Source organism: Antechinus flavipes, chromosome 2, assembly GCF_016432865.1.
Source record: "Antechinus flavipes isolate AdamAnt ecotype Samford, QLD, Australia chromosome 2, AdamAnt_v2, whole genome shotgun sequence".
NCBI classification, from domain to species: domain Eukaryota; kingdom Metazoa; phylum Chordata; class Mammalia; order Dasyuromorphia; family Dasyuridae; genus Antechinus; species Antechinus flavipes.
In genome coordinates this window covers 437,563,927-437,576,665 of record NC_067399.1, presented here as the reverse complement: position 1 = coordinate 437,576,665, position 12,739 = coordinate 437,563,927, and the positions used below count along the sequence as shown (strand labels likewise).

The 12,739-nt window shown below is 40.8% G+C and overlaps 1 protein-coding gene across 1 annotated transcript; it reads left to right on the top strand.

Annotated features, from left to right (window-relative positions):
• The first annotated feature begins 5,786 nt into the window (after positions 1-5,786).
• SRSF6 (serine and arginine rich splicing factor 6) lies at positions 5,787-12,149 on the top strand. Its single transcript, XM_051979118.1, has 6 exons — positions 5,787-6,122; positions 6,396-6,544; positions 7,993-8,120; positions 8,273-8,481; positions 8,928-9,011; positions 9,121-12,149. Exons 1-6 carry the CDS (start codon positions 6,016-6,018, stop codon positions 9,467-9,469), a joined length of 1,026 nt encoding a protein of 341 aa, XP_051835078.1. The 5' UTR covers positions 5,787-6,015; the 3' UTR covers positions 9,470-12,149.
• The last annotated feature ends 590 nt before the right edge of the window (positions 12,150-12,739 follow it).

Genomic DNA, 12,739 nt, shown 5'->3' with positions numbered 1-12,739 from the left:
TCCAAATCCTTTTTGTTCTTACTCACTCCCACCCTTCCTCTCACCTAGGCTATTCTAGTATCCTCTTTACTCTGGTATCCTCTCTGACTCTGGTCTCTCCCCAGTTCAGTCTTCTCTCTACAAACCTTGTCCAAGAAACCTTCCTAACCCAGCCCTGCCCTATCACTTCTTTTTCATTTATTTTCATTTATTCCTCACTGCCTACTAATAAAGTTTACATTTTTGCCTTTCTTATTCAAGGTCCTTCACAATCTAGTTCCAAATAGCCAGTCTAAACTCTTCTCATACTACTTCCCTTGACATTTTCTACTCCCTAGTCTAAATGAACTATTTATGCCACCCCATCCTCATCTTACTTCCCTTGCCTCCTGCCATCCCCCAGTCTGCCTAGACCTTATGGCCATCACCACCCTGTGTCCTGTGATCCAGGGACACTGGCCTCTTTGATACTACAATCTCCTAACTCTGGACACTTTCACTGGCTGGTCTTCACTCCAAGAATACTCTGTCCCCTCTATTCTCAACCTCAGGGTTCCCTAGCTAAAATTTCACCAACATGAAACCTTTCCTGATTCCCCTCAATTCTAAGGCCTTCCCTGTGTTGAGATTGGGAAGGGACCCCAAAATGATCACAAGGTGTCTCAAAAGAATTTGCAGGCTTGAAACCACATCCACATCAAGGAGCAAAGTTTATTGTAAATGTAAGGCCAATTGAAGTGGGCTAAAGTCCAAAAGATTTATCAAGGAACCTGAAACAAGAAGATACATTTATCTAGTTGTTTATGTTATAGATATGCTAATTTTATGGCCTAGGGGTAGAACCAAGGAGTGGTCTCAAAAATGTGCTTATCACTGACCAACATATTGTTAGAATAATAGTTTCAGGATCACTAATATATCTTCCCTAAAGTCTAATGGAAGAAATATTATATTCCTAGGCCAAAAGACTTTTACAATCATTGACAGAAACAGCATTCTTAGATCAAAAGGCCGCAGGATCAGATTCCAAAGCCAAAAGATTTAGAATCACTGACAAATTGTTAGAATAGAAGCCCCCTAAGGTCAGGGGACCTTAAAATTATTGCTGTCTCCCTAGAAGCTATATGACATCATCTGTGTTGATTAGTTCCAATTTATTCTATAAATAGCCTGTTGGTTTGTAGTTGTTTACATGTCTCCTCAGTAAACTAAAGGAGGACTTTTTCTTTCTTGGGGCTTAGCACAATGCCTGACACATATAGTAGATGCCTAATTATTGACCATCTGACTGCTTCTCTGTGGTGTTCTCTTCTTTTAAAATATAATGGTTCTCTCTGGGAGCAGGTTTCTTGGGGAGGTTTTCTGGAGGCAGCCTTAGTTTCAGTTCCCAGTAATAATCACTCCAAATGCAGCCAGGTGTTAAAAGTTCAGATCTTTTATTGCTTCCTCCAAAATAGCCCGGTTAGTTTTCTTAGAGGCCTATCTCTCTGCTTGGTTCCAAGAGCTCCCTCCCAATGTCTCCAAATCCAAAGGTTTGTCCTTCAGCCTCCAACCAGCACAAAGGTGGAAAATGGAATGAATCTCTTGTCTCCCTGTCTAGGACTGGGCAGCTTTCTGGAGAGCCTTTCAGAGCAGCCTTGGTCTCAGTGAGGAAGTGCAGGAGGCCAGCCACCACGGCGAAAGTTGGAATGAATCTGACTCCACCTCCGAGAGAGAGGGCTTGTGGGCTTCTGTATCTCCCAGAGTACTCCTTTCCGACTAATGGCAATGTTTCAAACTAACTCTGACTAATTCACTGAAGCTCTATTTATGCTCTGTGTAAAAGGTTGACTCCTCCTCTGAGGGAGGGATTAAGGGAGGTGTGAATTCACAAAGTTACAAAGTTAATTTTGTGAATCTCCCATACTTGTGAACTCCAATGAGTACTTAAATACATTAATGAGTTAGAAAATTTGCTAGGTACCATGCTAAATTAGATAATTATTGTCTCTATCAACTCTAATGAGTTAACACTTTGTAAAGATTCCAACACTTCTCTATGTCAGTTTGGTCAAATTTCTTTCATTATTCAAAATCCAACAATATGGCCCCAACCCATATTGAAAGTGATATATCTTTCCTAAAAATTTTTATGGCACTTTGCTTGGATTGCTCTTATCTCACTCCTCCTACAATGATTGATTATGCACTTCAACTAAATTCAAACATTTCTCAAGTGCTTCATAAGTGAAAGGCACTATTCTAGATCCTAGGAATATAAAAATGAAAAATTACACAATTCTTGCCCTCAGGGGATTTACAGAGTCTTGTGGTCATGTGCCATGTAAAAAGATGTTTTTGTTGTTTAGTCATTTCAATCATGTGCAATCCACTGTGCCTCCTCCCTCCAAAATAAAATATACATATAAATTTTACTAGAATTTTTTTCCTTCTTTATTTTTGGGGTTAGGGAAGTAGAAACATAGATTTTTATTCATTAAAAAATTTTTTTTAAACTTTTAAAAGTATAAAACAAACCAATCAGGAATACTCAATTTTCTGAATTAAATCTGGCCTCAGACACTTACTAGCTGTATGACCCTAGGCAAGTCACTTAATCCTGTTTGCCTCAGTTTTCTCATTTGTAAAGTGAACAGAAATGGTAAACCACTCAAGTATTTTTGCCAAGAGAACCCCAAATGGCGTCATGAAGAGATGGACATGACTGAAAAACAACTGAATAATAAATATGTGATGGAGGTAAAGGAAAAATCTGGGAGTATTGGGGAAAGTGGCCTGAGCAATATTTGGAGAAAAGAGACAGCAATTTCTTCCCCATATTAGATTTTAAGATTCTTGAGAGCAAGATCTGGGTTACACTGACCTAAATTCTGAGCATTTTAGGACTCTACCTCCTTGCACAAAGAGGATATTGTGGAAGAGATAGACTGTGAGTTTAAGAGAAACTTCCCCCCCCCTCTCTCTCTCTCTCTCTCACACACACACACACACACACACACACACACACACACACACACACACAAAACCAGCCTTAAAAATAAAAAAAATTTAAAAACTGAAAGGGGTTGTTTAAATAGAGACACTCAGGCTGTCAAGGATAAGATTTCTGTCTTGAAAGAGACCTCCACTAGCTTAAGAGATTTTCTCCCAGGATACCTGGTAATATTAACCACAGAGAAAACATCCCACTGAAATAAACCTGACCTATGACAACTCCTGAGATCCCATGGGTAAGATATTTTATACCCAAGATTAACTTTTTTTTGTCCCAAATCACCTAGCATCCTCTTCCTAGTATTTAAAGTAGCTGTGTGGCATTACTGGATAGGCTCTTTTTGTCACTGACAGTGTCATCCTAAGGCTGTGTAAAACCCCATATATTTGCATATCTCCCTTGTTCTGTGAAGTTGCTACCCTTCTGACATCACTCCAATCACATTATGCTAACTTTAAAATGTTCTAGCCTAATTTTAATTCTAAATTTCTAATTTTAATTGTCTAGCCTTCCTTTATTGTTCTCCAGTCCAGTAGACTAAAGTAGGAGGATCCTCGAGGAGGATCTTAGGTCCACTGGTGAATTCCTCAAAAGTTCATATTTTGAGGTTTGTTCAACTTAATTGGAACTAATAGACCTCAGAGAGGGATCAAGGAAGAAATCTTTTCCCTATTCTCTGTTCACATCCTGAACCAATTCTAAAAACCAATGATGACTATGAAAATGTGTTTCAGGCAGGAAATGAACTTTCTAAAGAGTTGGCAGCTCAACTTAGAGGCGTAATGTTTTATATAAGTTTGAAAAAAATATATTTGTTTAACAAATATTGGACTACTTGCCATCTAGGGAGGGGTTGGGGGAAGGGGAGAAAATTGAAGCACAAGGTTTTGCAAGGGTTATTGTTGAAGAATTATTCATGAATGTTTTGAAAATAAAGTTTTAATTATATATGTTTGTATTTTATAATACATAAATTTAAAATATGTATTTTATATATATATGTGTGTGTGTGTGTGTGTGTGTATTGGACAACCTCTGCATTGTAAGGAGTGGATTCTGTTGATTTTGGAAGGTCTCTAAAATAAAGAAAGCAATCACCAATCTATTTAAGAATGGGAAGGCGTGAATCTGTTTCTATGAAGTAGGAGAGGAAGCAGCTAGTAGCTAGAAAGAGCCAGAAGGGTGCAGGGTGCTGGAGAAAAGCGAGGCATATAGAGAAAAGGAACACAAAAAAAAAAAAAAAAGCGACGGGAGAAGAGAAAAGGATGAATAATTATGTCCAAGAGTTTTCAGGGTTCAAGTAGAAGAGTAGATGGATTCTGTTTGCTCAATAAAATTGAAGGAAAGGCTCTCGGCTGAGAGAAGGAATGGAATGACCACTTGTGGAATAGCCCCTGTGACCGTGAGACAGTGACATAGAAAACAACTGAGGAAGTCTGGAAGATCTCCCTGAACTCAAATCCGGCCTCAGATACTTTGAAGCTGTGTGACGCTGGGCAAGTCACTTCACATTGTCTGCCTCAGTTTCCTTTTCTGTAAAATGAGTTGGAGAAGGAAATGGCCAACCATTCCAGTACGTCTGCCAAAAAAATCTCCGAAATATCCCCAAACCCCAGTTAGGATTGAAAACGACTAAACAACCAAACAGAATTGTGCAACCTGCAGGGTCCAACTGGATTAGATAATTTAAATTTACACTGAATCCAGTAAAAACAAACTACGTGGCCTCCTCCAGAGCTATGCCTTAGCCCCCAGCGAGGAGGGAGGGAGATGGCACGATGAACCCAGGGGCGGGCACAGGCATGGGCGCGGGCACAGGCATGGGCACGGGCACGGCATGGGCCCTGTAAAGTCGGGATCACTTCGCGGTGGGGCCTCTACGACTATAGGAACGGTATTAGGAAGAAAAGTGAGGCCGGCGGACGAATAATGGCCTCCCAGAGTAGGGAGGGGTGGAGCTGGGACGCTTCCCAATCCTATCACTTCCTCAAGTTCAGGTTTAAAAGCGCTGACGCCCAACCCCCGCCCCTGCTTCTGAGGCCCCATACGAGACTCTTCCGTGTTTATTATCGCCAGCAATAGGTAGTACTTCTAGAGCGGTTTTTAAAGGTTTATAGAGTGTTTTTCCATTTATTAACTCATCTGACCCTCACTATAATAAAAAGGGAGATATTATCCACACTGAACAGAGGAAACTGGGGAACAGAGAATTTCAGTGACTTGTTCAGGGTCGCACAGCGATTAGAAGGAAGAATTGGAACTCAGATCGACCTGCCCCCCTCTACCTAAAACCGGCAACTCCTGGCCCGCAGGAAAGGCGGGATAAGCCAACTAGATTCCCGAGGGACCAATTGGCACGTACTGCGTCCCTCACTGGGACGCCCCGGACCAATCCGATGACATCTCGTGCTCAGACCGGGTATGGGTGGGGAGAAACGCTGAGCATGCTAGGACCCGGCGCCAAGGGACCAATCCCGAGGCACAGCGCCCTACCCTAGCGGGCCGCTAGCCAATAGGTAGAGAAGACGTTCCCGGCCTCCCCTCATTCGGACCAATCCTAAGGCAAAGCAGGTGGGCGGCTACTTCATCCTGCAGTCACAACAGTTAAAAGGGCTCTAAAAGGCAACCTCGTATATAGTCACATATTCTGGAGCTGCGCGTTGATAGAAGAGTTTGGGGGTGGGGGGAGAATAAAGAGTGGAGAGAGTCTGGAAGCTGCTCGCCGCCAATCGGAGTGGTTTAGTGCAGAGAGCGCGAGTTCCGCGCATGCGTACGGCCTCCCGCACCTGCGCGGTGACGTAGGAAAGCGTGCCGGGAAGCCCCACCCCGCTCCGCCCTTATAGCCACGGCCTCAAAGCGCGCGCGCCATTGTGTGGCTGGGATTCGGCCGCCGTTGTTCCTTCGTCCTCTGTTCGTGTTCTCTTATTCTCCTTTTCTTTCCTTTTCCCCCTTCTGTCTTACCTTTTCTCTTCCTACCTTCCTAACCTCCTCACCCCTGTGACCTCCTCCTTTTTCCCCCCTTCCCCCGCCCACCAGCGGAAATGCCGCGCGTCTACATTGGGCGCCTCAGCTACCATGTCCGCGAGAAAGACATCCAGCGTTTTTTCAGTGGCTACGGGCGCCTGCTGGAAGTCGACCTGAAAAACGGGTGAGCGCGCGGCCTGGGTGCCCTAGCTCTCGCGGTGTCTCTTGGGGTGAGGTGGGGCGGAGTGTATGTGTATGGGGGGGGGGGGAGGTGAAAATAAGCGTCCGCGCCGCCGCGTGGCGGAGCTCGCTCTCAAAATGGCGGCGGCCCGACTGACAGGGGGCGGGGGAGGCCGGGGGGCGGGGCTGCACGTGCACGCGGAGGGAGGGGGCCTGTCGCCCGTCGCCTGAGGCCTGACTGCCGCCGGGCGTCTCCGCCCTCTTCCCTTCGGTCCAGGTACGGCTTTGTGGAGTTTGAGGACTCCCGAGACGCCGACGATGCAGTTTATGAGCTTAATGGCAAGGACTTATGCGGAGAGCGAGTGATCGTGGAGCACGCCCGGGGCCCCCGCCGGGACCGCGATGGCTATAGCTACGGCAGCCGCAGTGAGTCCAGTTCCGCGCGTGCCGCGACGCCTTAGGGAAAGGAGGGCGAGGAAGGGCTGGGGGCGGGCTGGCAGGCAGGCAGTGAGGGTCAGGCAGACTTCGGTGGCTCCCCCTGGCGGGGAGGGGAGGCGGGGCGGGGATTCAGCACAAAGGAGCCAGGCGCTCTTAGTCACCCGGGCCTAGGGCAGGTGTGCTGTGTGCAGGAGTGGTGAGGGCAGTGGGAGAGGGGAATTGAAAAATTGCCTTGGTTTGCGGGGCTAGCCTGGGGCACCGATGTCCTAGCTCTTGCACCGAGGAAAACTCCATATTGAGGAGCCTCGAGCTGATTGTCAACCCGGGGAAGGGTGGGGGGTTTTCCAGAAGAACGGGTGCATAACAGAAACGTTCCTCTGAGTTTTGCCTTTTGGTAATTTGTAAGAGCTCGGAGCGAAGTTAGAAGGGCACCACTGGAACCAAATCTGATGCAGGGGGTGTTAAAACCGTTAGAGGGACACTCCCTGAATTTTTAGCTCAATAGATGAAAATATCTATAGGCAAATTCCTTATCTGAGAATCCTAGTTGGGGGGTGGGGGGAGGGGGATAATGTTGGGCAGACTTTGAGACTTCTCTAATTGACAGTCAATAAGTAGCTTCTCTAGAAACAATTTAATATTGCATTAGTTTATTCAGACCGGGAATTAGAGCTAGTGTCGTGCTGTAATTGAAGTGTGGTTGGGGCATGTTTATGGGGGGGAGGTGGTAGTTATTTACTACTTAATGAAAATGTTAAATGTTGAAATTGTTGCATGTTGAATTCAAACTTTTTAACAAGTCCTTGATGTTTCAATTTGAAAGTGACCAATGGGGCTGAGGCTGTGTCCACTGAGGCTAAGATGACTGCCTTTCCTGATTGGCCTTGGCTTTTCCATACATTGTGTGACCCTTGCCCTATGACCCTTTGGCTGACCTTACCGGAAGCCATGACGACAGCAGCCTTTTGCCATTAGACGCAGGGTGATGGTGAGGATTCCAAGGGTTAGACAAAACTGGTTAATCTGAACTAGGTGACTGTTACCTTGCGTGTTTTGTGGCCAAACCACCACCAAAAACCTCACACTGTGATGTAAGTACTTAGTGTAACTAGTAAACATTTTTGTAAAATGTAGAAATGCATGTAATCAGTTAAGTTTTATATTTTACAATGTTCTGTAAAATAAAACTTAGCGAGGTAAATTGAATAAAGGAGCAGTCACTTTCTAACAGATTGTAGGAGAAATTTAGTAGGATTTTAGTATATTTGACTTGCCCTTAATATAATGTATGGCAAATCACATATGTGTTGGAGGTTTAGCAAGATTAAAAGCAAAGTCCTACTCCAGTAAATAAATTACTTTGTTTGTACTAACTTTCAAAACATTTTGTGCTCCTAGCATTATGAAATGCCTAACTATTCATTTATGTGATAAAGGTGGTGGAGGAGGAGGATACAGCAGTCGAAGAGCTACTGGCAGAGATAAATACGGACCACCTGTTCGAACAGAATACAGACTGATTGTAGAAAATCTTTCTAGTCGTTGCAGTTGGCAGGATTTAAAGGCATGTATATTTGTTATAAAAGTATTCCTATTAGTATATTTTAGAAAAAATTTTCTGATAAAAGTTATTTTGTGTCTTGGAATAAGTAATTGCTTTAAAATTTACACAGTTGTGTAGTAGATTATAGAAACTTTAAACTTTTTGCTTCATAGGATTTCATGAGACAAGCTGGAGAAGTAACATATGCAGATGCTCACAAAGAACGCACAAATGAAGGTGTAATTGAATTTCGTTCCTATTCTGACATGAAGCGTGCGTTAGATAAATTGGATGGCACAGAAATCAATGGCAGAAATATAAGACTCATTGAAGATAAGCCACGGACAAGCCATAGGAGATCCTATTCTGGAAGTAGATCTAGGTAATTTAAACCATTAGTTACCATTAACCAACTTTCATGTACTGTCAATTAGGGTTTCATGCACTATTATAAAAGGTACACTGGTTTTGGAGTTAGAACTAAGGTTCTTAGTCTATGCCCTGTTAACATGGAAAAAACTGCCTAAAATTTAAGGCAATTTGCTTTAGATATCATGTAATGGGTAATTAGTTACCATCCTTAGGTTGGTAAGGTGACTATCAATATTCAGCAATGACTATTGATAGTAAAGTTATGCGTTAAGTTTTTCTTTGGAGTTAATCCTCAACATAGTTTGGATACCAATTAAATAAAATCTAAGTGGGGCTTCATTGTATTGAATGAATAAAAAAGCATTGGTTTTATTGCTTACTGGATGCAAATGCAAGTGATGGCAGATAGTAGTACAAAGAGAAAAAAAAAGTAGACTCCTTGCTTTCTACTTGTAGGTCCCGATCTAGGCGAAGATCTCGAAGTAGGAGTCGAAGAAGCAGCCGGAGCAGATCCCGTAGTGCCTCCAAAAGTCGCTCAAGGTAGAGGGTGTTTTTTTTGTTGTTGTTGTTTGGTTGATTGTTGTTTGAAGTTTGTTCATTTAAGGTATGGTCATAAGATGATGTGCATGATAATTTGTTTCTTTTCAAGATCCAAATCTAGGTCTCGAAGCAAAGATCGTTCACGTTCCCGATCTAAAGGCAGGAAATCTAGATCGAAGAGCAAGTCTAAGGCCAAGTCTGATAGAGGCTCTCGATCTCGTAGCAGATCCAAGGCAAAGTCAGAGAAGTCACATAGTAGATCCAGGTCTCCATCTCCCAAAGAAAATGGAAAAGGAGAAACAAAGTCAAAGTCAAGATCAAGAAGCCAGTCTCACTCCAATTCACCACAACCTCCACCACCATCAAAGGCTCGTTCTGAGTCTCCTCCAGTCAAAAGGGCTACATCAGTATCTCACTCTAGATCTCGGTCACGATCGAGATCTAGTTCAAGAGATTAAAAGTCCAGAACTCCTTTGCACACTTACGGAACACTTTCTTACTTGCCAGGCAATTATTCTGTGATGTTAGTACTTCCGGTGTTGGCCTCTTCTCAGGAGAAAGCCTGAACATAGGGGCATAAAGGTTTGATTTGGAAGCAAAATTAATGGGGAAGAAATAAGGCTCTAGAAAAATGGTGACACAAAGCAAGCAAAGACCCCTTTTGTAGAAATTAAGCTCTTTGATTTTATAGTATTTCAGCAGTAATAACTTTTGTAGAGATTAGGCTTACTTTTGATTTTTAGCATTTCAGCAGGATCTGCTGTTGAATGAAGTTTTCTTTTAAAGTATTAAACTCTCAAAGAAAGGCTTTAAACTTTTAAAGCTTTGGAGAGGACTCAGTTGTTGGTTTTTTTTTTTTTTTTAATTATGTTCAAGTTAAAAATAATCCTGAGTTGTATTAAAGGTTTGCTACCAAGGAAATGAAAGCCACAGGTCAATATTAAATGGCTTTTGAGCAGTTTTGTCTCGTATCTATTTTTTTGAAAAAATACGAACTGTGTTGTGTATGGTTAAGTGTAAAATTAGGCAAACCTCAAATCAGCAATAAATTCAATTTGGTATACCATTGTATTTCCATGTTATTAATTAAAACTTGCTAAAGTAAATCTTCCCACCACCCCTGCTTTTTTTTTTCTCTTCCCCCCCATATTAAAAACAAAAGTTCTTTGTAGGTAGTCTTGCATGATGCAGGAAATGTGGTAAAGATGGAAATGTTCTAACTTTTGAGGTTTGCTAGTGCCCTGGGTAAATGATATTCCAAATATTTTTAGGTAATTGTCTTAATTGCCATTTTCTGGTAGTGGTTAGTGTCATAAACATAATAGTTGCAGGATTTGCAACTTGAATGAAAGCAGCAGCTATTCCTTAGTCTTCCACTATATTCGGAATGGGAAGTGTGAACATTAGGTTATCTTTCTAAAGTTAATTACTTTTGTAAAACTGAAATTGGAAAATCAATCCAATTTAGTAATTTGGAGGATAGGAACTTGATCTATTGTTTCCCTTAAAATAGGGATTCCAAGATGAGGAAACTTCAACTACTGATATTGGTAGGCCACTTAGTATTAAACAATTCCCTTCAACACAAAGGTTAAGTGACAATATTTGGGGTTATTCAGCCAAGTCTTCCTGTCTAAAAAAGTTGGCTTTCTCTGTTTAGCCATACTGCCTCTAATTCTATTAAAAAGTAAAATCCCAGTCCTTTAGTTAAGACAATTTAATAATGTGCAATTAGAATTTCCTTGTAAATTTTATACAAAGTGTTTTTTTTTTTTAATCAGTGGTAATTCCAAACCTTTTTTTTTCCTCATAAACTTTTAAATTTCATTCCTAGTAACGGGAAACTTGAATTCATATATTCATGATAACTACCATTTAGATTAATATAGAATATATACATGTATGATCAACATCTTACATGGTTGTAAAGTACTTGACTTGCTGATTGATACAAAGACAAAATATTTGGGAGTTAGCCAGATGTTTGTCGACTTAGTGAGGATGAATTAGTCATTTCCAGGATGCATACATTTAAAGTTTTTATTACCTTGACACTTACAACTGAGACCTTCCTCAGCTGTGTTCATAAAGCATAATATTTATCTCGGTGGCATAGAAAAAGGTTGTTCATAGAACAAAGGTCTGCAGTAGTGTGATGAATGAAGTCTTAAATGTTAGGATTATAGTTTATATTTTAATGAGTTCATTGTTAAAATTTATACAAAGTAAAATAGGGATAACCAAATAAGGATAGTAGAAAGATCCAATATTCTAGCTCTCTTGCCAACAAGATGTGCAGTTGGGGCAATTCTTTTGCTTCTAGTTGTTTGATCAGAAGAAAAGTCGATCTAAAAATCCCAAAAGTTTTATCACATTGGAATAATTTAGGAGTTTGATGTTGAAAGACCTGACAATTGCCTCAAACTTTGAATTAGAAAATTCAGATGGACAGAGACTAGGAGGAGGACTGGTCCAGTTTATCTAAAGGTACAAACGTAATTAGAAGTTGGGCTTTTAAAAACTAATTTTAGGATTTATGTTTTCAAGGAACTCTGTATTCTGAAGTATAGAGATTGTTATAGAAGTTGTTTAAATTGCTGCCAAAACACAAGGAGCAAAAATATTGGTGTTTTGCCTTGTGATAACTAGGTTTTCCTTGTTAAGTTATAAAAAATGAGCTGCTTGTTTGGTTAATTTTTTTATATGTTTACTATAATAGGATGTCTTTTATTTGTAGAAGAGCCTAGGGTATTGTAAGATTAGAGAGTAGTTAACAACAGTCTGCTATTTTTATTCATACTAGTGACCACAAGTAAATGGTTGAGTGTACTATCTCTTGGGCACTAAGCTAAAATAAAAACCATGAAATAGCTCACCTTTGGCCTTTGTGGATTCATTTTTGGAGGAACTTGGCTAGAATTTTTTTTCTTTTAAGAGTAGTTTTGAGGGAGGGGGGTTGAAATTGGCTTTTCAAAATTTCCAAGGCAGGGTGGTCCTTCATTCGGGCTTTACTCTTTAAAAAGTTATGCTACAGTATATAGCAATATTAGCATGTTTGGACATTGTTGACTACTGCCTTGGCTATATAGATAATTGTTTAGCTGTATTATTAAATAAAATTTTTTCAGTAACTACAAAGCCTACTGCATTTATTGAATTTGCCTGGTCACATTAACATAAACATAACTTGTTTAATGGTTCTGGTTAGGTTAGTTTTTGTTCGTAGCATTTGAAATACTTATTTTTTAATTTCACAAATACAGTGGGTAAATTCCTCCAGAAATTGTTGTGATGGATCAATCTTTTAAACTTAAATTTTACAGAGTATTTAGAAGCCTGATAAATCTTAATGTCAACTGAAAGGGAATAAACTTTTTTTTTTCTTTCTTATTTGCAAAATGTTTACTAGAAACAATGAAATGGAGAAGCTGAGACAAATAGGATTCAGTTTCCCATTTCCCTCAAATCATTAGTATAGATTTGCCAGCCCTCTGAAGAACCTATACTAGATTCTCCATCTGACTAATCTATCCAACTCTTCAGTTTATTGACAAAGTAAAGGAATTTGGACTAATTCAGAGGTATTAATCAGCCTATTGAAAAGCTCCCAAATGCAACTGGGAACTACGTTATTTAACAGTAAAAATGCAACGGAATATAATGTTTTCCAAACCGTATGTGGCCAACAGCAATCCTTTTTGTATAGTTTAGTTGCCACCATTTCTGCT